Source organism: Natator depressus, chromosome 6, assembly GCF_965152275.1.
Source record: "Natator depressus isolate rNatDep1 chromosome 6, rNatDep2.hap1, whole genome shotgun sequence".
NCBI lineage: Eukaryota > Metazoa > Chordata > Testudines > Cheloniidae > Natator > Natator depressus.
In genome coordinates this window covers 120,138,794-120,165,398 of record NC_134239.1, presented here as the reverse complement: position 1 = coordinate 120,165,398, position 26,605 = coordinate 120,138,794, and the positions used below count along the sequence as shown (strand labels likewise).

At 41.0% G+C, this 26,605-nt stretch overlaps 2 protein-coding genes across 2 annotated transcripts in view; one reads left to right on the top strand and one right to left on the bottom strand.

The window, feature by feature from the left end:
• KIAA0586 (KIAA0586 ortholog) overlaps window positions 1-26,605 on the top strand; it is a 139,628-nt gene that overhangs the window by 101,804 nt on the left and 11,219 nt on the right. Inside the window, exons 29-30 of the mRNA XM_074956428.1 lie at window positions 7,509-7,651; window positions 9,204-9,291. Coding sequence (XP_074812529.1) covers window positions 7,509-7,651; window positions 9,204-9,291 — 231 coding nt within the window. The remainder of the gene's footprint in view (window positions 1-7,508; window positions 7,652-9,203; window positions 9,292-26,605) is intronic.
• On the bottom strand, window positions 2,519-4,209 carry LOC141989581 (uncharacterized). Its single transcript, XM_074956430.1, has 2 exons — window positions 3,586-4,209; window positions 2,519-2,997 (listed from the first exon to the last, which is right to left on the bottom strand). Exons 1-2 carry the CDS (start codon window positions 4,166-4,168, stop codon window positions 2,630-2,632), a joined length of 951 nt encoding a protein of 316 aa, XP_074812531.1. The 5' UTR covers window positions 4,169-4,209; the 3' UTR covers window positions 2,519-2,629.

Genomic DNA, 26,605 nt, shown 5'->3' with positions numbered 1-26,605 from the left:
ATCCCACAGTTCCCGCAGTCTCCGCTGCCCATTGGAATTCTGGGTTGAGATCCCAATGCCTGATGGGGCTGAAACATTGTCGCGGGTGGTTCTGGGTACATATCGTCAGTCCCCCCTTCCCTCCCTCCCTCCCTCCGTGAAAGCAAGGGCAGACAATCGTTTCGCGCCTTTTTTCCTGAGTTACCTGTGCGGACGCCATACCACCGCAAGCATGGAGCCCGCTCAGGTAACCGTCACCGTATGTCTCCTGGGTGCTGGCAGACGCGGTACGGCATTGCTACACAGTAGCAGCAACCCATTGCCTTGTGGCAGCAGACAGTACAATACGACTGGTAGCCGTCCTCGTCATGTCCGAGGTACTCCTGGTCGCCTGTGTGAGGTCGATCAGGAGCGCCTGGGCAGACATGGGCGCAGGGACTAAATTTTTAGTGACTTGACCAGGTCATTCTCTTAAGTCCGGCAGTCAGTCCTATTGAACCGTCTTATGGTGAGCAGGCAGGCAATATGTCCTTCTGCACCGTCTGCTGCCAGCGAAAGATGTAAAAGATAGATGGAGTGGATCAAAACAAGAAATAGACCAGATTTGTTTTGTACTCATTTGCCTCCTCCCCTGTCTAGGGGACTCATTCCTCTAGGTCACACTGCAGTCACTCACAGGGAAGGTGCAGCGAGGTAAATCTAGCCATGTATCAATCAGAGGCCAGGCTAACCTCCTTGTTCCAATAAGAACAATAACTTAGGTGCACCATTTCTTATTGGAACCCTCCGTGAAGTCCTGCCTGAACTACTCCTTGATGTAAAGCCACCCCCTTTGTGGATTTTAGCCCCCTGAAGCCAACCCTGTAAGCCGTGTCGTCAGTCGCCCCTCCCTCCGTCAGAGCAACGGCAGACAATCATTCCGCGCCTTTTTTCTGTGCGGACGCCATACCAAGGCAAGCATGGAGTCCACTCAGCTCACTTTGGCAATTAGGAGCACATTAAACACCACACGCATTATCCAGCAGTATATGCAGCACCAGAACCTGGCAAAGCGCTACCAGGCGAGGAGGCGACGTCAGCGCGGTCATGTGAGTGATCAGGACATGGACACAGATTTCTCTGAAAGCATGGGCCCTGCCAATGCATGCATCATGGTGCTAATGGGGCAGGTTCATGCTGTGGAACGCCGATTCTGGGCTCGGGAAACAAGTACAGACTGGTGGGACCGCATAGTGTTGCAGGTCTGGGACGATTCCCAGTGGCTGCGAAACTTTCGCATGCGTAAGGGCACTTTCATGGAACTTTGTGACTTGCTTTCCCCTGCCCTGAAGCGCATGAATACCAAGATGAGAGCAGCCCTCACAGTTGAGAAGCGAGTGGCGATAGCCCTGTGGAAGCTTGCAACGCCAGACAGCTACCGGTCAGTTGGGAATCAATTTGGAGTGGGCAAATCTACTGTGGGGGCTGCTGTGATGCAAGTAGGCCACGCAATCAAAGATCTGCTGATATCAAGGGTAGTGACCCTGGGAAATGTGCAGGTCATAGTGGATGGCTTTGCTGCAATGGGATTCCCTAACTGTGGTGGGGCCATAGACGGAACCCATATCCCTATCTTGGCACCGGAGCACCAAGCCGGCGAGTACATAAACCGCAAGGGGTACTTTTCAATAGTGCTGCAAGCTCTGGTGGATCACAAGGGACGTTTCACCAACATCAACGTGGGATGGCCGGGAAAGGTACATGACGCTCGCATCTTCAGGAACTCTGGTCTGTTTCAAAAGCTTCAAGAAGGGACTTTATTCCCAGACCAGAAAATAACTGTTGGTGATGTTGAAATGCCTATATGTATCCTTGGGGACCCAGCCTACCCCTTAATGCCATGGCTCATGAAGCCGTACACAGGCAGCCTGGACAGCAGTCAGGAGCTGTTCAACTACAGGCTGAGCAAGTGCAGAATGGTGGTAGAATGTGCATTTGGACGTTTAAAGGCGCGCTGGCGCAGTTTACTGACTCGCTTAGACCTCAGCGAAACCAATATTCCCACTGTTATTACTGCTTGCTGTGTGCTCCACAATATCTGTGAGAGTAAGGGGGAGACGTTTATGGCGGGGTGGGAGGTTGAGGCAAATCGCCTGGCTGCTGGTTACGCGCAGTCAGACACCAGGGCGGTTAGAAGAGCACAGGAGGGTGCGGTACGCATCAGAGAGGCTTTGAAAACCAGTTTCATGACTGGCCAGGCTACGGTGTGAAAGTTCTGTTTGTTTCTCCTTGATGAAACCCCCCGCGCCTTGGTTCACTCTACTTCCCTGTAAGCTAACCACCCTCCCCTCCTCCCTTTGATCACCGCTTGCAGAGGCAATAAAGTCATTGTTGCTTCACATTCATGCATTCTTTATTCATTCATCACACAAATAGGGGGATGACTACCAAGGTAGCCCAGGAGGGGTGGTGGAGGAGGGAAGGAAAATGCCACACAGCACTTTAAAAGTTTACAACTTATTTACAATTTATTGAATGCCAGCCTTCTTTTTTTGGGGCAATCCTCTGTGGTGGAGTGGCTGGTTGGCCGGTGGCCCCCCCACCGCGTTCTTGGTCGTCTGGGTGTGGAGGCTATGGAACTTGGGGAGGAGGGCGGTTGGTTACACAGGGGCTATAGTGGCAGTCTGTGCTCCAGCTGCCTTTGCTGCAGCTCAACCATACACTGGAGCATACTGGTTTGGTCCTCCAGCAGCCTCAGCATTGAATCCTGCCTCCTCTCATCACGCTGCCGCCACATTCGAGCTTCAGCCCTCTCTTCAGCCCGCCACTTACTCTCTTCAGCCCGCCACCTCTCCTCCTGGTCATTTTGTGCTTTCCTGCAGTCTGACATTTGCCTCCACGCATTCGTCTGTGCTCTGTCAGTGTGGGAGGACAGCATGAGCTCGGAGAACATTTCATCTCGAGTGCGTTTTTTTTTCTTTCTAATCTTCACTAGCCTCTGGGAAGGAGAAGATCCTGTGATCATTGAAACACATGCAGCTGGTGGAGAAAAGAAAAGGGACAGCGGTATTTAAAAAGACACATTTTATAAAACAGTGGCTACACTCTTTCAGGGTAAACCTTGCTATTAACATTACATACATAGCACATGTGCTTTCGTTACAAGGTCGCATTTTGCCTCCCCCCACCGCGTGGCTACCCCCTCAACCCTCCCCCCTCCCTGTGGCTAACAGCGGGGAACATTTCTGTTCAGCCGCAGGCAAACAGCCCAGCAGGAATGGGCTCCTCTGAGTGTCCCCTGAAGAAAAGCACCCTATTTCAACCAGGTGACCATGGATTATATCTCACTCTCCTGAGGATAACACAGAGAGATAAAGAACGGATGTTGCTTGAATGCCAGCAAACATACACTGCAATGCTTTGTTGTACAATGATTCCCGAGTACGTGTTACTGGCCTGGAGTGGTAAAGTGTCCTACCATGACGGACGCAATAAGTCTGCCCTCCCCAGAAACCTTTTGCAAAGGCTTTGGGAGTATATCCAGGAGAGCCGCGAATGCCAGGGCAAAGTAATCCTTTCACATGCTTGCTTTTAAACCATGTATAGTATTTTAAAAGGTACACTCACCGGAGGTCCCTTCTCCGCCTGCTGGGTCCAGGAGGCAGCCTTGGGTGGGTTCAGGGGGTACTGGCTCCAGGTCCAGGGTGAGAAACAGTTCCTGGCTGTCGGGAAAACCGGTTTCTCCGCTTGCTTGCTGTGAGCTATCTACAACCTCGTCATCATCATCATCTTCTTCGTCCCCAAAACCTGCTTCCATATTGCCTCCATCTCCATTGAAGGAGTCAAACAACACGGCTGGGGTAGTGGTGGCTGAACCCCCTAAAATGGCATGCAGCTCATCATAGAAGCGGCATGTTTGGGGCTCTGACCCGGAGCGGCCGTTCGCCTCTCTGGTTTTCTGGTAGGCTTGCCTCAGCTCCTTCAGTTTCACGCGGCACTGCTTCGGGTCCCTGTTATGGCCTCTGTCCTTCATGCCCTGGGAGATTTTGACAAAGGTTTTGGCATTTCGAAAACTGGAACGGAGTTCTGATAGCACGGATTCCTCTCCCCATACAGCGATCAGATCCCGTACCTCCCGTTCGGTCCATGCTGGAGCTCTTTTGCGATTCTGAGACTCCATCATGGTCACCTCTGCTGATGATCTCTGCATGGTCACCTGCAGCTTGCCACGCTGGCCAAACAGGAAATGAGATTCAAAAGTTCGCGGTTCTTTTCCTGTCTACCTGGCCAGTGCATCTGAGTTGAGAGTGCTGTCCAGAGCGGTCAAAATGGAGCACTCTGGGATAGCTCCCGGAGGCCAATACCGTCGAATTGTGTCCACAGTACCCCAAATTCGACCCGGCAAGGCCGATTTAAGCGCTAATCCACTTGTCAGGGGTGGAGTAAGGAAATCGATTTTAAGAGCCCTTTAAGTCGAAATAAAGGGCTTCATCGTGTGAACGGGTGCAGGTTTACATCGATTTAATGCTGCTAAATTCGACCTAAAGTCCTAGTGTAGACCAGGGCTCTGAAACCTTTCACAGGAGGAGGGGTTAGATGGAGGGAAGTTAGTGATCTAGTAGTTCCTTATGAATTGTTATAGGTCTGTTTTCCATTTATGCTGGCAGTGGCCTTAACTGATTCCATTAGGCTTCCAGTTCTTCCATCTCCAGTAACTAAAAACCAAAGCACCTCTCTTTACTTCAGTCTGGATTGTGTCTTTCCCAGCTTCGCTGGGTGGAGTTTGAATGCTTTGGCATGTCTAAAGCAGCATCTTCAATCTTGTTGGTAACATGTGGCATTCACTAAAGGATTATACAGTATTAAATAGAATCGTGCCAAATAGTCCTTTACTTTACACAAAACCTAGCTGTCATGTGTCTTCTGTTCTTTAAGGGTGAATTTAGTTACCATAAATGCTAGATTAACAAACAGTCCTTGAAGCTAACGTCCTTAAAACAGGTATAGTACTGACAGTGCAAGCTTTTACATGCTGCTTGCCCCCTCTCTCTTTCTGATACTTGTGTGGCCCCCATCACCATAGTACCTGATCACCTTGCAGTCTTTAATGTATTGTATCCGCAAACATTCCTGTGAGATAGCACTGTTCTGTCATTCCCATATGTTTTGCAGATGTGGTACTGAGGATCAGAGACCAAGTGGCTTGTCCAAGGTCATGCAGGAAGTGTGGCAGAGCTGGGAATTGAGCTCAAGTCTCTGTAGTCCCAAACCAGCACCCTAGCCACTGGCCCATCCTTCTGCATCTCCTTCTACTTAAGCTTGCATAGGTTTAACTAAAGGTGTATTTTATTAAACGGATTTAAACTGGGGCAAGTTTACGCATAGACATTCCTATTTCAGTCAAGTCTGGTTTATTTTGGTTTGGCTTAAAACCAGGTTAGGCTAAACTGACAAACAATTCTGAAACCAAAATAAGAGTGTCTACACAAAAACTTGCACGGATTCAGCTAAATCAGTGGTTATACTAGTGCAAGCTTGGGTGTAGACAAGACCAGTAACTCTAGAGATGAGAAGGTAATTCAGTTTACATGTTGATTTAAACTTTGACTCCTCCGATGAGACTGTCAGGAGAGGAGCAACTGTTGCCTTTTGGGATAGTGACTTTGTATTGTGGACATTTGTCCAGTAGGAAATGGACAGAGATGCCAACTCCAATTCACACATTTCATGTAATCATTATCAGCTAAGAGCTTTTGGTCACTGGTGACTTGGAACAGATTCGAATTGATGTTCTCTAGGATAAATTGATCCCTTAAGGCAGCCATTTTGTTGTCTGTCTCTGAATCCCTTCTATTTCTGCTATGTCATTTTTGATTAAAGTGGATACCATTCCAGATGGGGATGTACTATTGTTTTAGATGATATTTCCAGTATTATTTTTACATCCCTTTCTTTAATACATTGTAACTTTCTGTTTGCATTTTGACAGCCACTGAACATTGAGCAAAGCTATTCAGAGAGCATTTCTAAGAAAACAACCTTGTAGGAAAGCTGGGGCCTACTTCTGACTTAAACAGTATTTTAGTACTAAGGAGGAACAAAAGATCTTGTTTCCTAATAGCTTTGGCAGTTCAACCAAAGACAGCACAGAAACTGTTCAATTTAAAATAATCTCTTTCAGGAAAAAATGAAACTATTGATAATCACCTTTGAATTGTTGCCACTTTTCAGCTAATTCCTCAGTATACCTAATGTGTTGTGTGAGTGGATCCATCCATTAGTCTGTCAACAGCTAGGGTTAAGTGCCATTTTTCTTGCAATCTCAGCGCCTATGGTGTAGTCTACAAGAGTTATATTTAACAGTAAAACTAAATAACCATTACATCACCTGGCTATAAAGGGTCAAAAATTTCCAGGCATAACTCTACACGTTCATATTGAAAGACGTGAATTGTCAATCATATCCTCTTACAATAGGTATTCAACTTGTACATCAAAATGAGTCACTTGCTTGTTGTTGATATATCTGAAATAAATATATCTTCAGTCTTGTGACCTGATTTTATTTGTATAATAAAACTTGATGTCTATTCCAAGAGTTTAGAAATTATAGTGTTGCCTACTTGACTCACCATAATATAATTAAAGGTCTATCAGCATTTCCATTATATATCTCTGTATCAGTGCTTAAGAATTTGGCTATAAAAATTAGCCACAGGCTGAAATATGTCATACAAAATCTCAGCACAAGCATAATATTTTACACTAATTAGGTTTCAGACTAGTGTTTTAGTTTTGGTGAGATAACTGTGGTCTACAAAGTTAATTCATGAACTGTAAGCATACTTTTCATAAAGATGTTTCATGTACATACAGGCTGTACAACTGTGATAAACTGTATGGATTATATAGCAAATTACTTTTTTTTTTTTTCAATTACTGTTCTTAGGTTTCTGTTCATTCACACAGTAAAAATGAAACACTTTAATGAAGAAGCCTTTCCAGTCTCTCTTTCCATTAAGAGGAATAAAACTCATTTAGTAAATAGTGACATGATGAACTGTAGCCACTCAGGAGCCACCATTAAGGTCTACCCATGTTAGAAATCTACAGATCATAAAACTGTTTCCCTCACTTCCATTGAGATTTTTTCTTTCTCCTTTCAGCAAGGAAAATTAAAAGGATATTGTTAAATAGCTTCTGCCTAAAATGTTAACAGCTTTAAAATTATTTTACACTGATGGAAAGCCTGGGGGTTTCTAAATGCCAGTTAAAAAGACCTCACATTGAACAGCTTAAAAAAACCCTTACTACCCCACAACACTGTACAGAGAGCAATGATTTTGGTACCTACACAAAGAAATGGCTTGTTAATCTGAGTTCTGTTGAAAACATGAGTGAGTAGAGAGAGAATCATTCACTTCATTATGGAATGTCCCATTGATGAGCCTAGATACAAACACGGGGTAGTTGGGAGACTGTGGCTCTAATTTGGATTTACCAGGGATTCTTTTTCCCCATTAATGTTTGTATATGTTTTATAATCTCAGCAGAACTTCTTGGAGATGCTGCAGATGTTAGTCATGGTCCAATGAGCATGGCTGAATTGGAGTCTCAGCCACTCTTAAACCCTGCTCCTCAAACAGCACAAGCAAATGACAGACTAACATCTCTATCAGAAGATCTTCCAAAGGTAAAATATGCATAGCTTTTGTGCATTGCTTGTAAATGGTTAGGAACTCTGTTGCCATTCAGAGCAGCTAGATAAAAAGAGCACGTGCAGGAGGAATATTTACCTGTTAAATTGATGTGGCAGGCAAAGGTACAGTGCAGGAGACTCTTCTAGACCACAGGTGAGCCAACGAGACCTCATCCTCCTGCAGTGATATGTTGGCCCACCCTATGCTAAACCTGTGGTAGCCTAGCACTCAGATAAGGTGATGGATACCTAAGATAGGTAGATAGTATCTTAGAGCTTGTACTAATTAGTTAGCTCCAGTAAGTGTTTCTTCTGTGGGCTCATCAGTCACTGCAAATGGGTTTCTCAAGGGACAGGGACTAACTTTGAATATTGTACGACACTGAGCACTTAGCAAAGAATACCTGTGGGGGTCCACCTGAAGTGGATGTCTTAGCTCTAAGCAATAAAGCAGGGATTTTACAAGAACCAGTTACTCCTTACCTTTCCTTCTTGTAGCCTTGGGGGCAAGATATCACTACTGCTTTTCCTCCGTGTCCTCTGGAGAGACTCTCTGCTGACTAAAGTGTATGAGCCTGAGCTACAGCCAAAATCCAGGAAATTCTATTTTTATTTTTAAAAGTTATAGTGCAGTAGCATCCAAAGGCCCCAAGCAGAATTGGGCCCCAAATACATATGGAGACATGGCCCCCGGAAGTCTCAGTGAATGCTTTTATTTAACTGTTACATGAACAGTGTAATTGATAAACTGGATTTAGCATTTTACTCAGATAATCCTTAAACTCTGTATGTCTTCATGTCTTTCTACAATCTACTTCCCCCTTTTCTCTGCATTTCTTATGGACAGTCTATCTAACAGGGTGGCTCTGTGCCACAGTCCCTGTCCCTGCCCCAAAGAACTTACAATAGACAAACAACATATGAAGGTGATGAAGGTAGAGGTGATGTAACTTTGTATATACATTGCATTTTTTGTTATAAGAGTGAACTATCCTGATCTGTCTGTCCTTCAGCCTAGCCATTAACTGATTTATGTAAGTGTTATGGCAGAGATGGGCCTTGAGGAGGATTCCAGGAAGTGGTCTTAAAGACTACTTCACTCTATACAGGGCTTTCAATTTAGAGGAAGCAGCTGAATTTTTTTCTCCAAGACCCTTCAATTCCTGTAAACAGGAGAAAGAGGAAGTTCTTGGTTGCAGAGGAATGAGATAAGGGAGCCCCTGACAAGTTGTTGCTGTCATATCCTTTGATTAAAAATTGAGGGCCCCCATGTCTTCGGCTGTAAATGGTGCCTGCTCATCTCTACTGACTACATGGGAATCACATCAGAGAATAGCTTGCCATGCTGTTTGTTGTCAAAGAAAATAAATGGTTACAAAAGGCAAATTAGGGTTGAATTCTTTTAAAATTGAAATGGAGACCAAGAACGTATGAATCTTTTAACAATTCTGAGCGCTAAGTAAATGGTTCTTAAAACTGCATTTGTTTTTACTGTATTTAAGAAAAAACCCAGAATTATAACATGATTTTAATAACTGATATACAGAAGCAGAGCCAAAAGGTTGTGCAGATTGAACCAGTAAGATCCCGAGTCATTCATGTGAGAAATAAATCTGAAGTAACACAGCAGCAAGGTAAATCCATGTCTTTAAGCATCTATTCTGATATTAAAGTACAGGCACTGAAATCTACCACTCTGTTTTGCTCTTCATACACTTTTACTGTAAATTTCTATATTTGATACCTATTTTTATCACAACTGAGTCCAAACAGTATCCAGGTGTCTGTATACCTATATAGGTGTCTGCGTAAATGGTACTGATCCAGTTTGGATGAGCAAGGTATTGTTGGAATCACTTAGTTCTATAGATTAACAATCAGAACTCTTTGGATCAAATATTTCTTTCTTACTTTAATGTTTCTTAGCCAATCGCTTTACAATATACAAATGATTTTAGTTTACTGACTGTGTTAGTCCCAGTCTCCACCAAAAATGTTGTTGTTACAGCAGCAGAGCATATGCTGTTCCTCAAGAGAGGATGAAGCAAAGTTAAGGTCAGGGGAAGATGAGAACAGGGCAGTACCAGTTATGCCTGTTCTGAGACAGGGTGCTAGCTAGTATATAATATAGAATGATTCTTTCCCAATATAAAGTGCTATATCATCTGTGGATAAATGTGCTATATAAGAGATCATTTTGATTATGATCGATAAAAGTATTATGTAGAGTGTATTTCAGATATACTATGGGTCAACTTGATATTTAGCTAACATGATCTGGGCAGATTATTGCTATATTTTTACTGAGATAAATAATTAAATGTGTTTTATAACTGGATTAGACATAAAAATAAGGCAAAACCGAAACTTAAATGCAAACACTTTTGTACATGCAAGTTTTAAGAGCTCACAGTTAAATTTGGCATTCATGTTGATTTTTTTTAAATTTAACTTCGCTGTAGCAATGTTAATTAAGACACGTAGCAATTATAATAATAATGGTAAGAATAGTGATTGAAAATATTCTTATGTGCAATATGTCTGAAGTTAACGTAGCTGTAGGTACCTTAATTTCTGCATTCGTTATTTTTAAAATTTTAACTGAAATCTCAACATTGTATTAACAAATACCTTTTGCATTTAATATTTACAAATGTGTAATCAAGTTATGCAACTTACTAAGCTATTTGCCTCAATAATTTATTTACAGAAGTTTGAAACTGCTTCTGTAAATCATCCTCTTTGAAGAGCCGTATGCCTACAATTAATCTCATCATACTCGTTGGGAGTTAAATCCATAACAGTGGGCTTAAAAAAATAGTGATGAATGATCTAAAACACTGCTACTGTGCATACATGATAGGAAAGCTCATCAAATCGGTGTGTTTTGTGCTTTTGAGAAATGTGCTGTGCATGTGAGCATTCTTTCCTAAGTGTACATTTAGCAAAGTATGCATTGGAGGTTTAAGCACACATTCGACCTTAAAGCTGCTAAATAGGGACTTTTTTAGCCCTTTCCATTTAAAAAATGCAGGAAAACTAAAGGAGTAAAACCCATTTTGAATCTAGAGAGGAAGGTACAGCTAGTGTATTTTTCCTAAATTTTCACAAAACTCAAAATGTCTTAAGGATTTTGCTCACACTTAAAAAAAAAAAAAAAAAAATCACCTTTTGACCAGAGACCAAATGGAAAGTCTCAATGTGAGAGTCTCAGAATGTGAATTTTGCAGTAAGTTATGGATGAGCACATAAAAATGGAGGAGGGGAGTTGTGTGGCATCCTTTCTTCTCCAAGCTTCTCCCTGCAACCACAGACATCTGTTCTTTCTGCTCTCATGTCCCCAAATCAGACAACAGGCCCATTGCTCCTCTAGCAGTGGTAGGAGTCTCTTCAAATTGAGTCCTTAGGTGAGGGAGCAGAAGGAAGGGACACTTCTGTTAACACACACACTGTGTCACGGTGTTTTTTTGTATTTCTGCTTCTGCTCCAAATATTAGTGAAGTAGCATCCTCAGCCCTTGCTTTCCCCCAGGAAGTTGATGAAGGCTGGAAACGGGAAATACAATTTTTAAAGTCCTAATTTTTTCTTTTAAAATTCAAAATAAAATATTTTGCTCTGTGAAATCTTTTTATATATATGTGTGTATGTATGTATGTATGTATGTATGTATGTATATATATATAATATATAGTTGGACAGAACAAAGGGCATGCCCCCGCACCAAGTATATCTGTGTTCCTGTATGTACGTTTGACCACAAGATGGCAGAAGTCAGTTTTCTTTAGGAAGAAAAAAAGTTATTCACCAGTATAATTTAAATATTATTCTGTGTATGCATATTTAATAATCCAGTAAAAATCAAAAGGGGATACAAACTTAAACTGTTTGTCGCCTTAAAGCCGAAGCTTTGTCAAGATCAGCTTTATCGTACTGAACCATCGTATTCAATGCAGAAGTTATGTACAAAGGATCCAAATTGGCACGAATCTTTGGAAAGGGGAAATGAAGACTTGGAAAGCTATAAACATATATGGGTTTAAATAAATACAGCATTTAAAAACCAAGCACAGCTGCTACTTTATAGGTGAACACATCCTGCTTGTTAAATGTCAGTGTTAAGTGAATGCCTTTGCCAGAATTAGGAGGAACAATGATTTTTTGCATAAACATGTAGGAACATTGCAGTTGCAGTTATTTTTGTATACCTTCTAGGAAGAGTGGGTGGGTTTTTAGCAGAACTCAGGAAAATCATAGCCCTTAAGCAGCTGAGGTTGGCTGGGGAGAAGAAAAAACAGTTGGGACTTAAATTTGTTCATGAAAAGCTTTTTGTTTTATTTAATAGACAGACACATGAGAGATTTGATTCTTCTTTGGATTTTTATAATGTATTTCTAATAGAGCCTTCTTTTGTTTAAGAATCTTTTGCAGTCCACATGGAGCATGTGTTTTCTTTAGCTAGAGAAACTATGTAAAAATTGATAGGTTTCTTCTAATGAAAGTTGAAGTTCAGTAGGGCTATTACAAAGCTACAAAGTCAAGTCTGAAAGAATAATGCCTCCTGGAAGTTATAGCTGAAAATAAAACTTGAATGTATCATTAATTTGAAATATGTATGTTCTCTAGACATTATGGAGACAGTGGTTGAAAAAAATACACACGCTTTATATATATCCGTTAATCTTTCTATCATTATCTACAGATGTTTCCATAAATGTAATATGTTAATATGTATTTTCACAAGCCACAACAATTACTTCCAGAATATAAGAATATTTAAGACTTCCTTTAACAGAACCCTGAATTCTTAAATTGAATTAAATCCAGGAACAGGTGTCATGCTTGGATGTAATTATTTTAATCTTTATCACTTATAGCTGAAGAACAAGAATTAGATGCATCAGCATTTTAAACATTTTCTATAGCAGAAGTTCTCAAAATGTGGCCCACAAAACGCATTTTGGTGGTTGGTGGAGGACTTTTCGCATGGTGGTAACTCCTCCTCCTCCTCCCTATTTCCACTAGTAAATTGTATTCATCACTGTAAATACATGGAAAAATAATATTGGGAAAGTATGTAATTGCTGTGATTGCCACATGGATGTTATGCACTTTTAAATGGGAATAGGTGGTCTGTGCAGTGGTGAAGGGGAGGACAAGTGGCCCTCAAGACAGTCTATGATTTGCTTACGTAACCCCTGTTCCACAATGAGTATGGGATCTTTCTTTCCTCAGGCTTGAATTTCATATTATTTCACAAAATTTATTTCTGTATTGACTTTGATGAATGTAACTTAGTTTTGTTACTTTACTGTCATCTCTTCATTAGCCAGAAATTCCTCTGAGTTAGTTTTTCCAAGAACTACTGTGGTATGTGGCAAATCCCTAACATAAATTAGTAGGAAGGAAGATTAGGATAAAGGCTAGAATTATTCCTTTTTTATTTTCCTTGGATCTGGAACTGCTTTGGTCAAACTCTGTACAACTATTTCTCTGAAAGTTTAGATTTTCTTTTAATGTCCTGCTCTTTCTTTTTGGGGCTGGATTTCACTGGAGACTTTCACTAAAGAGTTCTGTAGTCACCTTGAAAAATAGTCCAATGAAGCAGGACAGGGTTCTTCTTTCATGCTGTAGAAGTAAGACTAAGAAAACTTTTATTTCTACCTGACAACATGGGCTATCAGAATAGTTCAATAACCCACACCACATTTTCAGTTTCTGGTTCTCTGGTGACTATTTGCTGAGACACAACACTGGAAGTTGAAGTCATGACATTGACTAGCTATAATTAAGGCAGTTTGTAGCCAAATTTATTTTGAGTAGAACTTCACATAATTTTTCTTGTTATCCCTGCTCCATTCTGTTTTATTTAAGTTCTTATACTGTGCCCATCACAGTGATATCAGGATGCTGATCAGCAATATACAGCTAATATTTCTCCAACTTGTGATCTCCTTCACAGATCACATATTATGGTAGAGATTTTAAATGTACATAAGTCAGGAAACACAAAGCTGATTCCCAAAGCAACTATAATAAAACTCTGCCCCTTTGCCCACAGGTAGTCATTTGTTTAACATTAGGTGGTGTAAAAGCATAAAAGTTACTATGTGGTTGAGTTACAGTTGCTTTGGGAACAATAACTTTGAATTTCCTGACTTTTGTACATTTAAAATGTCAGTCAGAGCGTGGCATTAACATTGTTTTATTCCATTCAGTTGCTTGGCTTACTTTTCAGGCATGAGAATAACTTGTGCTCCCTCACATATTAATTTGAATGTGGAATAACTGAAATACACACTGATATGTATTCTGCTGATAGGAAGTAGGAGGAAAAGGATGAGCAGCAATGACTGCAGTGGGCAGGTAAGGCCTTGTAGGTCCCTCCTTTGGGCCCCAGCTTGGGAAAGATGCTCCCGCCAATTGTCATCCCCCTCCCACAGGAGATTAAGCAGCAGGCACTGCCAGTGACTGCAAGGAGCATGTGAGGTCATTTGGGTTCCCATCCTAGGGAGTCCCACTATCTTCAGACACTTCCATGTGGGCAGATAGCCCTTGTGTGACACCTTGTATAATAATTTTGATGTTTTAGGAAATCTGAGTATTTTTAAAAATGAATTCCAAGTCATCCAATGTTGAATTTTTTTAAAAAAAAACCCCACTTATTCAAATGCAAAGGAAGCATCTGAAAAAATATGAGCAATAGAAGAACATGCAGCCCTGCATTCCCCTACCTGCACATGTTTTGATTGTTCAAAATCAGCCAAAAATTGACCAAACTTTCCAAAAATTGTCCCTGCTGAAAAAACAAGCATAAAGAACTGTCAGCTCAGGGTGATATTCTTAGAAAACGTAAAAGTGCTTTAAAACAGTATAGGTCCTTTCAGGGCCAGTGTCCTCTCAACCATAACTGATATGTTGTTAGCACAACACTTAGTGTTCATACTGCTGCCCCAAGAACCTCAGAAATAATTTTAATATCTACGGGACAAACTGGAAGTGTCTTTAAAAGGGATCGGAGAAGGAGCTTTTGTAACATCACAGTATCTCACATCATAAACGACAGTGCAATGATATTGAAAAGGCTTTTTCTTAAAATACTGGGGTGAGTGTTATGGATGATTCCTGGCATTCTGCAAGCCATTGCTATGGGAGCTGGGACAAATAAATCATTAATACTGACAGCAACCCCCCACAACCTCTTTCCCATACTTCCTGGGCATGTATTTTTCTGGCATGTATTTTCAAACAGTATGGGGCTGTGCATGTATCTCTTTTATTTTTTCCCTAGTAAGGTAGGTTTTTCATTTAAAGTAACTTCAGGTAGCACATTTCTATGCCCTTTTGGTTGACCCTTCATTTACCAAATTTCTTAAGGATTAGATAGTTCTCACAACAGCCCTGCTTCATTTCTTATACTCAGAGACTTCTCTGCCTCAGTCTGTTTTCCTGGTATTTTTTCTTAAGCCCTATGTATCCAGAAAAGAGACTCCAGTACAAACATAGATTATTGGGATGGTTAAAGAATGCACAGCTGCAATCTGAGAACACTTATTTTGAACAGTCTTCCACTTTTGTTGTAGTTTATGTCCCTAAATGTGCATGGGTCAGGGAACTTCCAAGCAGGATTCTAATTAAGTGAATAGTTGTCTACATCTCACTGCACTTACGTGCTTTGATATATTTAGTTGGAAGGTTCTGGATAAGAACAAAGTAGTATTATTGCTCCCTCTGGCACTCCTTGTCCTACCAGGCACTGTGCACATGAGGCAACAGAGCAAGCAAATCCCTGTCCCTAGTAACTTGAAGCAAGTTCCAAATGTGTAATTAAGGTTGCCATACATACTCATAAGACAATTTTTATTTATTTTGGGGGGAGCCATTTTTAAGGGCCTTATTTCTACTTGGATCAATGATACCTTACTTTTATCTTCTCCTTCCACCTGTCTCCTCTTCACCTCCAGAGGAGTTGAGCGGTCCAGATGGAATTTTACTCTGCTTCTTTTTGGACCTCAGCTCATCCCTCTTTGAGAGTTTGAGTACCCCAAGTGGCTCCCTGCCTGCAGAACTTTTGAGCTCCTTGTACTTTGAGTAAGTGTTGGATGACCCACAACGGCACTTGTGCACCACAGGTGGGACTTGATCCTGCAGCTTCTTGGCCCCACAGTGAATGCCAGATAAACTCTTGGGTCTTCTGGATACTAACCTCGCTCCCCTCTAGTCAGTCCAAAATTTGTTTGCCAAAATCATCTTTCTCACAGCGTATGTGGGATTCTTAAATATGCTAGGATCTGACTAAAGCAGCTTTGTGTTGTTGTTGTGATTTGCATGCACTTTTGGAAACTTACAGTAATTGCTGTTGCCTTCATTGTAAAGGGGGGGGGGAAACAAAACACAAAACCCTAGATGGGCACTGATCCCACTGGCACTGATCCTGAGTAATTCTGAATAAAAGCAGATGGTAGCAAGCTGGAGCAGCTGACCTGCTTTCCCCTTTCATGCATACATTGCTTACATAAATGGGGGACACAAAAAATTAATTGGCTTGGGCAAGCCACTTACTGGACAGAGACTCCCCATGTATTTAATGCTTACATCAGCCTGAGAGTTGTTTCCAGTTACTTTTCCCTACAGAGAAGAACTTTCTCACAATATCGCTTCCAGCTCTGTGCCCATGGTTTTGTGAAAGAGACTTGACATGCATCAAATAAAATAAACTGCCCTTAACTGTTCTTTGGCCTGTGTTACTCAAAAGGTCAGGCTAGAGGATCATAATGGTCCCTTCTGGGCTTAATTCTCATTTATACTAAGGTTTCTTTACACCATTCTGACCTTTACACCAATTTTAAAGCCCCCTTATAATGGCAGGGCATTACACTCATAGGGCTGGATTCTCATTTAACCATGTCACTATTCCTTTGGGTTACTAAAAAAAGTAGAATGAAAAGTAATTTGACACTCTTGATTGGTATACCAGTTAGCTACAAGAGGGTGTGCGTTAATAGGTTCTTGGCACACGCTGTGCATGTGTTGTGAGGCACAAAGTTGTCCAAATGAGATGTGCATCAGCATTCTACAGAGTGCATGTCCTCGCTTGACTTATTGCTATGAGAGTATTCAAAACTAGTTTAAAATCAAGTTTTAGGGAAGATTATTATTTAGAAACAAACATTTATATTGGAATAGTACCGAAAGGCCCCAATGTGTACATTGTGTGTGTACAGACACACACACACACACACACACACACACAGCCCTCAAGAGCTTGCAAACCTTCAGATATGAAGAGATGGTTCATGGTAGTGTGATAAGAGAAAACGGTGGGGAAAACCTTATTTTCGCTATTTTGCATGTGTTCATTGTTTGTTCTGGGTTGTGTGGGAAAGTAGAGTTTGCTCTTTATAGTTCAGCAGCTAGAGAAACTCCAGTATCTAGCAGTGACATGAGCTACTTCTGCTTTCCTCTCCAGTGCATCTGTGGCTATCCCTAGAGAGAGAAAGCTGGGTATCTTTTAGCTTTACTCTACTTAAGGCAGCCCCCAAACAACTCCCAAATCAAAATGAAAACTGTAAAGGAGTCCAGCTGGCTGTAAGTGAGATGGGTTGGTGGGATAGAAGTGGGGTGACCAGGTATGTTGATACAGGTAGCATAACCTGAATGATGGGGGACAGCTGCATTCTGGCTGCCTTTGCAGCTAAAACCTATAATATTTACTTTTACGATGGGGGAAGTATATTTACATATTATGCCTCCCTAACCCATTGAACATAACTGGCTTTTTAAAAAACGTCTTGGTGACAAGGTTCAGGCCCTGCACTGGTGGTAGTTGGTGCACAGCTCTGACATGACTAGAAAGACTAAAACTAGCCGACTGGGACATGTATTTGAACAGTTGGCTTCATAGACATATTTGAACATACCTGTGCCAGGGTATTCTGTTGTAAAATGGCTAAACTTAAAGATGTCCTTGCTGTGCCCATACACTGCAGTTAGTGTTTTATCTGTGGATTTATTTATTTATTGGCCTCGCTTCCCTGAGACTAGGCAGCATTCCCATTTCATGCTGTGTGTGGAGCTTAGGTTTTCTGTAGCAGATTTGAATGTCGAATGCACCAGACCATCGCTACAAATTGTTACAAAGACTAACTCATATGCAAAAACACTTACGTCTTTTCCCTGCTCCCGTTTTCACATTTCTCAAAACTCTCTGCTCCTGGTAAATTTTCATGTAAGGTAACAATGTAAAGTGAATGTTATCCAGGATATCTTTCAAGTTAAGGGAACTGTATAATTCAGACTGTAGCTCTGTCCATTGGCAATTTCTGTTGTTGTCAATAAAATAGTTTGCCAACTCTTCCTTCTCCCTAAAAATATTATAAGAACTGATAGCTAAAGAGTATAGCAGGCATGTGTGAGCTGTTGCTCGTTTCCCGATGCACAAATAGGATTAAATTTTGTAGCAATGTCTGATCACGCATGCACGTGCAAAAACTGATTATGCATTTTTTCTCTTCAACAAGATTGGAATTTTGAAAGCACATTATAAGAAAATAATTTTCATCTCAAACACATAATAGGTCAAAAATGCCATTTGCTGTACTCATTAACAAGTAGAAAATATTATATTAAGTGGTGAAGAGGGCTTAAACTCTGAAGCTTTGTCCACTACTATGTTCTGTTACTTATGAATTCTGTCATTTAGAAGAAAATAATTAGGAGTTCATACGAAAAAGCTAATAGACAATAATCTATTGTTACTTACGGCACTGTTCTGTTTTTGTTTTTTAATCTTTAATCATGGTGTATTGCTTTAAATCAGCAGCAGCTCTTCTGCATAGTTTTGAACAGGCCAGATAGCTACTGAGGATGTTACAAAATAGCTTTCCAGTTCTGTAAAATGCAAATTTTCCAGACTTTGGCTAGGGAAAGGCTCTGGCTCTCCTTTGTGTATGGCATTACTTTGGCATCCTATCAGTTTTTATTCTTTGACATCAGACAGGCTTGTGGACTAAGTAAAAAATAATAAATCATAAACTGTATATAGAAGATAAAATTAATATTAAGGTCATACAGAGTCTGTTAGATTTCTGACTCAGGACCACAAAATCAAGGCATTCAAACTTAATGTTAAAAATGTGGACTGGCCTGGTGACTTCCATCTTAACTCAAGTTGTTACAGATAGGTCATGATATCGGGGTCTAATATTGTTATCTGGTCTTATGTACTGTACATTTTACCAGACAAGATGGAGTTGCATTACTTTAAGGGCTGCGTGACAGCTTCAGTTTCTGTTTCTAACTCAGGATGTCCATAGCATATTACGTTTAAGTAAAAGGCTTGGTATTTTTTGACAGATTTCCATTATTTTAAGCTGTGCTTTTATACTCACAATGCCATAACTGTAGGTCTCTCTGAGTTTGTGCTGTTTACTTGACAGGTCATAATGGCCACTATGATGTAAAGCATAATTACAGAATTTTTAAATGGGAAGTATTTACTAGTTTGAGTTATTGTGTAAATACACAATTAACTTCTTAAAAGTATATGTTGCTTATTCCTGTACTAGGAGCTGGGCCTAGGGATGTACAAACAACAAGGCTCCACAACCCCCCCTTGCTACTGAAGATGAGGCTTCCTGGGTGTCAAGTATGTTCAAGGAGCTTCCTGTGAATTGGGGACCTTTGATGCCAGAGAGGGTCAGTCTGTGCCCCCACTTCACCAGCTGGGCCTGAGGGTGCTGTCATTGCCAGAGGTGTTTTCTGCACCGAGAATGTCTGAAGACATTTCTTTGGAGCCAGTGCCTTGCAGCCTGGGGATCTGCCAGTGCAATCAGGCGTGGGTTTTGAGGAACTCTCAGTTCCTCTTTTCTCCTCTCATAAACATAAAGCTGGAAGAAGGAGCAGCTCTGAGGTGCTCTTCTGTTCTGATGGGTGGCTCAGTAGAAATGGCATTCTGAAGGGACCCGTATCAAAGTTGTTCAGCGTGCGCGCGCACACACACACACACACACGTTCTGACCGTCAAGTCTGCAGGCTCACCCCTTGGAGCTGAGTCTCAAATAATAATGATTCTACAGGCCAGATTTTGCTCTCTGCTACAGCTGTGGCAACTCCACTTCTTCATGTGGATTTGTTAGAATTTTGCCCTGCTTTTGGAAATTAGTTTACCATTATGCTGATAAGATGCATGAGCCAGAATGGAATCAGCTCATTACTCCTTTGCAATGTTGGCTCTGTGGTGCCAATAGGTGTACGAAGTTACTTTTGTCACTCAAGTGAGCAGATCTGAATGTGAATATGTACAGAGAGAAGATCAAATAAGTCAGAAGGTGCCATTTTAGTCACTTTTTTGCAAAGTAGAACCACATTTGCAGACTAAACTACCTCACAATTAAAAACTGGGAATGAATTGGCAAGACAATTCACTATTGCATCCTTCAAGCTTCTGTGTTAGGACTCTATTTTTCTTTGTTAACTATTTTGTGAAAAAATGAACTGAGTCCCAATCCACCCAGTGGCCCAGCTGTGGCACTCTGGGCTGGTACCTGGGGACCATAAATTCAACTTTTTAAACCTGGCCTTCTTATTGCATTAGTCTGTTTGGAATAGAAGCAAGGATTTCCCAACACACACCCCTTCCCCCCCCCCCCCCCCCCAGTTTTGTGAACTTGTTACATGCAGTGTTGCCAATTTAGTGATTGTTTGGAAATTTGAATTGAAATTGAAACCTTAATACACACTTTAAAAGCATATAAAGTGTATGATAAAATACGTGTATCTGAAAAAGTATAATAGATTTGAAAAGTATGATCATAGACTAGCTTCCTTATACAGCTGTTGTTCTTTATGACAATGTCAGTGCATTCATTTTGGTGATGGTGGCCAACCTAATAATTTCAAATTATGATTTGTAAGCAAAGTCTAAATGAGCTCTCCCTGAGAGCTAGTGATAAGCTGGGGGCTGGGGGGAAAGGCTTCAGGACCAGATTGTATTTACAGTCACACCTAATCTACCTAGGTATCCAGCAAACAGAGCTGTGTTGCCCAAGGGATAGATTTTGGCTGGGATTGGGTTACAAATCACTTGAATGCCGGGGGCGGGGGGGAGGGAGGCGGGGGGGGGGAGAAGAAATGTTGTTGTTCTTATTGTATGAATAAAGGGCAGTAGAACTGTACTTAGCCTGTGCTGATTGAGGGCATCAAGAGAGAGGGTCGGGACAGGTGTTTTGCTTGATGGTCTGCCTGAGTCACAAGTACTATTTGACCTGCCCCTCTCCACTGTTTAAAGACAGAGCTGATTAGTCTCCATAGAGAGTCTTTTGTTTTGTTAAGTGACCACTACTGCTGAAATCACTGATAATCAGGTCTAAGTGCTTAGACCTGCTATGGGACAGTGTTTCTGTGGAAGAGAGGGCCCAGTCTGCACTAGCAGCGAGGCTCCCCCACTGAGAGCTCAGCTGAAATCACTGAGAGCTGGGTGGAACCTCAAGAGACCAACTCGCAGAGGTCACAGTGGCAGGTGGCAGCAGAAGGTGATGGCACAGGGCCATTGGCAACAGAGTGATGGAGCGAATGGTGGCACAACGAACAACAGTGACCAGAGCGAACAGTGAACAGCTGGAGGAACAAGCAAGGTGCCTTCTTGCCCCCCCCCACCTGGGAGGTGAACTCACGTGAAAGCGTTTCTCAACTCTGAGTCTCCACTGACCAAGAACAACACTGGTGAGTGTTAATGAGGCTGTTAAGAATGCTGGAGACACAACACAGTTCGTGCAAACAAACATGGCTGTGGCATCATACTTTCTATTTAAGCAAGAGATACCACACACTACAAACTGGAGGCCAATGTTAAGGGCATTGTCACTTGTTCATCCTGAAGTTGAACACTGGTTCCGAACAAGACCAGTAAGTGCTCACTATCTTTCTGCAAGAAACTCAGCTGACTGGCTAGAAGCAAGGGTGCAATAGTGAAAGACTCACCAGTTGAAAAAGTGTAGAACTCTCTCACCACATTCAAAAAATTTGCATACATGGCTGATGAATGCACTGATGCAAATGGGCATCAAGTACTAAGTCATGTACGTTATCTTGATGTCAGTGGTAGGCCAGTAGATGCATTTCTAGATGTTCAAGTTATAGAAGACACATCGGCTGCATCTGTGGCAACCTACATCTTAGAAGAGTTAAATGCTTGTCAGTTGGACCCCAAACAGATGGCTGCTTGTGCATTTGATGGAGCTGCAAACTTCTCTGGAAGACATGGAGGAGTACAAGCTTTTCTCAGAGAAAAGTGTAACCCTAATCTCTCCTGTACACACTGCAGAGGCCATCTACTCCAACTAGTATTAGTATGAGCTGCAGACTCTTCAAAAGACATTAAAAAAAGCTATACATTTAATGTCTTCATTATATTCTTTTTTCAGCAAGAGTTCAAAAAGACTGAATATCTTGGAAAATATAGAAGATACACTGGGACTGAAGTTCAAATTAGTCCAACCTGGGGAAACCCTCTGGCTTTCTCATGAGTGATCCTTGGCTGTTGTCTTAACTCCAGCCATTATTACTGGCTTTGGAAAATATCTACCAAGATGGGATGGATCTAAATATTGAGGCTGGTAGATTACTTTTGCTACTATGTTCAGAGAAGACTATTGCCATTCTCCCTCTTGTAAGTCTACTGTTGAAATCACTTGGGTCATTGAACAATGCCATCCAGGTATCTGTTACAACAGTAATAGATCTTTGTCCAACAATAGAAGCTACATTTGGATCAATCAGAGAGCTATCCATTGAAAAAGTACTGGAAGAAGCAAAGACTTCAGTCAAGAAGTTGACTAATGAAGGCATTTATATTGAACCCTTAAGTGAAGAGGACAAGAAGTGTTTGTTAATCAACTGAAAAAGTACACAAACTTGATTCTTAAAAATCTACAACAGCGACTTCTATATTCTACTCAACCTCTACGAAGCTTTTACAGATCCCTGTCCTCTAAAACACTGACAGATAAGTGGAGTGAGGCTCTACCAGCAATGGGGCTGCCATGTGCTCAGGACAGAATAGAGAATTTGAACACAGAGTGGGATATCATACGACAAATGAATGAAGATTTGACTTCAACTTCTTTTTTATCATCACTAGTGGCTCGACCCGAACTTTATGCTATGTTTCCTGGGATGAAAGAAGTAGGAATTCATCTCTTGCTACTCCCAGTCACAACAGCTACAGTTGAGTGTTCTTTTTCATCATTGAATAGAATTTTGTGTTCTGAAAGGAGTCACCTTCTGCCTGATCATGTGAATGAACTAATGAGCATATCAGCTGAAGGAATGGAAGTACCGGACGCACGAGAAGCCACCAAAGATGAACGCATTGCATTCAAGAAGTTCATTAACAGAGTTGTGTAAAATTATAACAAGAAACCAAGAAGGATGTAGATGTAGTGCTTCATAGAAGGCTTGAGTAGCCAACTTTAAGTTGTGTGATGATTTTAAAACATGAGTTAAATCTAATAAAATGGTCATGAAACATTTTTGAGTTTTTACTATGGTGCCATACAGCCCACCTTAACCCTCATGGTCTCACCCCTCATCAGCCGTGACCCCCACCCTGTAAATTCGAACACCCCTCCCCCCCCCATTTCAATTCCTGGGGAAAACACTGAATGGAAGCACTTGTGGAGCAGGGCAGACTTCTTCTCATCTCTCATCAGTGATCCCTAAGGTAGACTAAGTAGCAGTGTTGATTTTTCCTTAGGAGTATACCATTTTGGACTCAAAGGATAGCTGCCGGGCAGAGTCTTCAGGGTCAATGCTTTAAAATATGCAGTAGGGAAAAATTGTGGGCACCTTTTTAGTCTGAGTCTAGTTTTGCAGGAGGTCTTTACAGTTCTGACTTATTGTGCATTCTCAATAAGTCATTTGTAATCAAAAAACCTTTGCATATGTCACTTTTATATTTCCTGTAATAAAACTGCAAGAGCAATTAAGATTTTGGATTATAATATTTTGCAAGCTTGTTGCTAAAAGTGAAGTTTAATGAGTTATGACCTATAGAAATAGCCAGTTAATTTTTATTTTAGAATTATAAATTCCTCCAAAACCAGCTTTTTATGATAGATATGACTGTTACACAGTACCATAATCAGTCTGGGTACTCTTTAGATAAAGTCAAGGAAATCTGCACAAAACTGGAAAGCATTTTTATAAGAGTGTATGTACTTATCTGGGAAGTGATTAGTGGATTTTGTCCATTTTAAAAAAAAATTATTAAAGATTGCCACACTAATATTATATATTTCAGAGCTAGTCATTGTGGATCTGCCATGGTTTTCTGAAATTTACAAAGCGTTCTGTGGTCTTAACATTCTGCAGGAAACATTAAAATAATATATTCCTTCATTGTCATATAACTTGTTCCTGTTTAAGTAGGTGTTGGAAAGCAGAAGTTCTATAAATGAATTTTACGGAAGACTTTGGAGGAAGAGCGGCCTGTAAACTAGACTGAAATTAATGAATATACGAATTAGAAATCAAAACTTTATGTTTAGTCTGAGGAGAAAAAATTCCTTAAGCCATAACCACATGGCTGTTTCTTGTTTGTATCAACTCTGGTTGATGGTTATTGTCTTCTGTTAATTCTCTGGGGCAGCGGCTTGACTTTGTTGAATGAGCCAATTGTTTTCCTTTGTGTTGCCCATCAAGTAAGTCCCCATCTGGTTTGTATCAGACTGTTTTCACAGCCAACAACTGCTGCCTTTTCTATATCCTGACACTTAAGGGCCTCATGCTATCAAAGCATTACTGTGATAGCCTGTCTGGCTGGGTCTATACAGCTGTGCCTTGCAGCTTGAAACTATTACCCAAGTAATGGTAACTTAGAACTTGAACTGGCTCTTATTCCCATTGGTGTCGTGTGTACAGTGAACAGAATACATTTTTGTTGAACTCTGTATTCAACAAAAATTCTTTAAAGCTTTTCTTTAGTTTTTGTCATGGTCTAGTTTTTATTTTGTAACAGCTTCCTGTATCTGAGAGATCACTGTGTATTCTTTTCAAAAGCTAACGTATATGAAATGAGTAATGTTTAGTGATAGCATAGCTGTCCTCACTTAATTTTGTTTAAATTCATTTGTTATGATATACCTTACGTTAAAGCCTGATAAGTGAAAATAAAACAAGCAAAGGCTTCTTAACTAGGATTTTCTTTATCAGATTTAGAATAGATTTCCAGTTGAGATAAGGGCCTTTTTTTAGCTCAACAAACACAGATCATGTGAACAATGTCATCAGCTTTAGCTAGTGCTGATTCTTTCTCACTTTTAATTTTTTTTAAATTGCCATCTAAAAGAACGGAACAGTACAGAATATTGAATTCTGCAACAGTATATTAATTTTATATCTTTAATAAAAGAGGGAAGGATCAGACCCCCTTGTGCTGTAATTTGTGCAATAAAACTATTATTTGTATTACAGACGCACTCAGAGGCTCCAGCCATTATGAGGGCCCTACTGTGCTAAGTGCTGTACAAAACACATAGTAAGAGACAGTCCCCACCCCCAAAGAGTTTACAGTCTAAATAAACAAGACAGGCAAGGGGTATGAAAAAGGGAATAGTATTGTCTTTGTTTTATAGATTCAGCACTGACGAACGCAGAGATTAATTAACTTGCCCAAGGTCACATAGTGAGTCTTTGTCAGAGTCAGGAATGCAACCCAAATTTTCTGAATCCCAGTTCATTGCCTTAAATAAGTTTTTTCTCTCGCTCACACACTCATGCACACATGCCCATGGTTTGAAAACATCCTCTGGAATCAATTCTCTCCCCTGCACATACTTATGTATATTTATATATGGGAGAGAATTGATTTGAAACCATATATTGATAGTCCTATAGAAATATATATATATATGGTAGTGGTATCAAGTGATGTATTTAAGCAACAGTAGATTTATAGGTTTCAGAGTAACAGCCGTGTTAGTCTGTATTCGTAAAAAGAAAAAAGAAAAGGAGTACTTGTGGCACCTTAGAGACTAAGTCTCTAAGGTGCCACAAGTAGATTTATACAGTTTCTAAATTATTAAATTCTATGGCTATTAGTCAATTTTGTACTAATGAGAATTTTTGCTAATCATTTTCCTCCCTTCTCTTCAGACTGGCTGTGAATATTTTGCAAAGAGGAGTGTTTGCCATTTTCTGGCATACATAGTAAAGTTTTACATTTTGCAAAGTTCTCAAATTACACAAGATAAGGATGGCAGATTTGCCAGCAAACCTTTTTGTGCCTCTGCTCCTAGGCTACTGTCTAAATGCTATAAAGGCAGGATTACCTCTTGTCTTTCCATTAGGTGATTTCTTCAAATCAAAGCTTTAGGGGATCCTTGGCAGAGCAGCAGAAGGGAGCTTACATTGCAAATGCCTGCAGTACAGTTGACCTATAAATAGATGGTTCACGTTTTTCCACCTTTTTTTATTGGTGCTTACTAGTAAAAGATCCTGCAGTGGGTTTTCAAACTATTACTAGCTAAATGATAAACATATACCTACATTCTTAAAGTATAGGCCTTTACAGGCAGGCCTGAATATCTATATCCTAACAGTCAGGGCCAACTGGGATTGACCCCTAAGAATAAGGAGGCAAAGAGGCTTGATCTCTTTGGCAGAAAAATGTATTCAACTGCCAGCTTCCAGTTAAGAGTGGGCAACCATCAGGCCCTACTTGTCTGCTACGACTTTAACATTTGGCAGTCCATGGGTTTGCAGACTCGCTGCCAGAGGAGCCCAGGAAAGAGTTCCTGGCTATTCTGGATGAGAGCAGAGCTGTGGCCAGGGCAGCCCTCCAAGCGGCCTCAGATGTGGTGGACTTTGCGGCCTGGACCATGGCTTCGGCCATTTCCATATGGCGTGCATCTTGGCTTCAGTTGTCGGGCCTGTCAGTGGAGATTCAGCAAT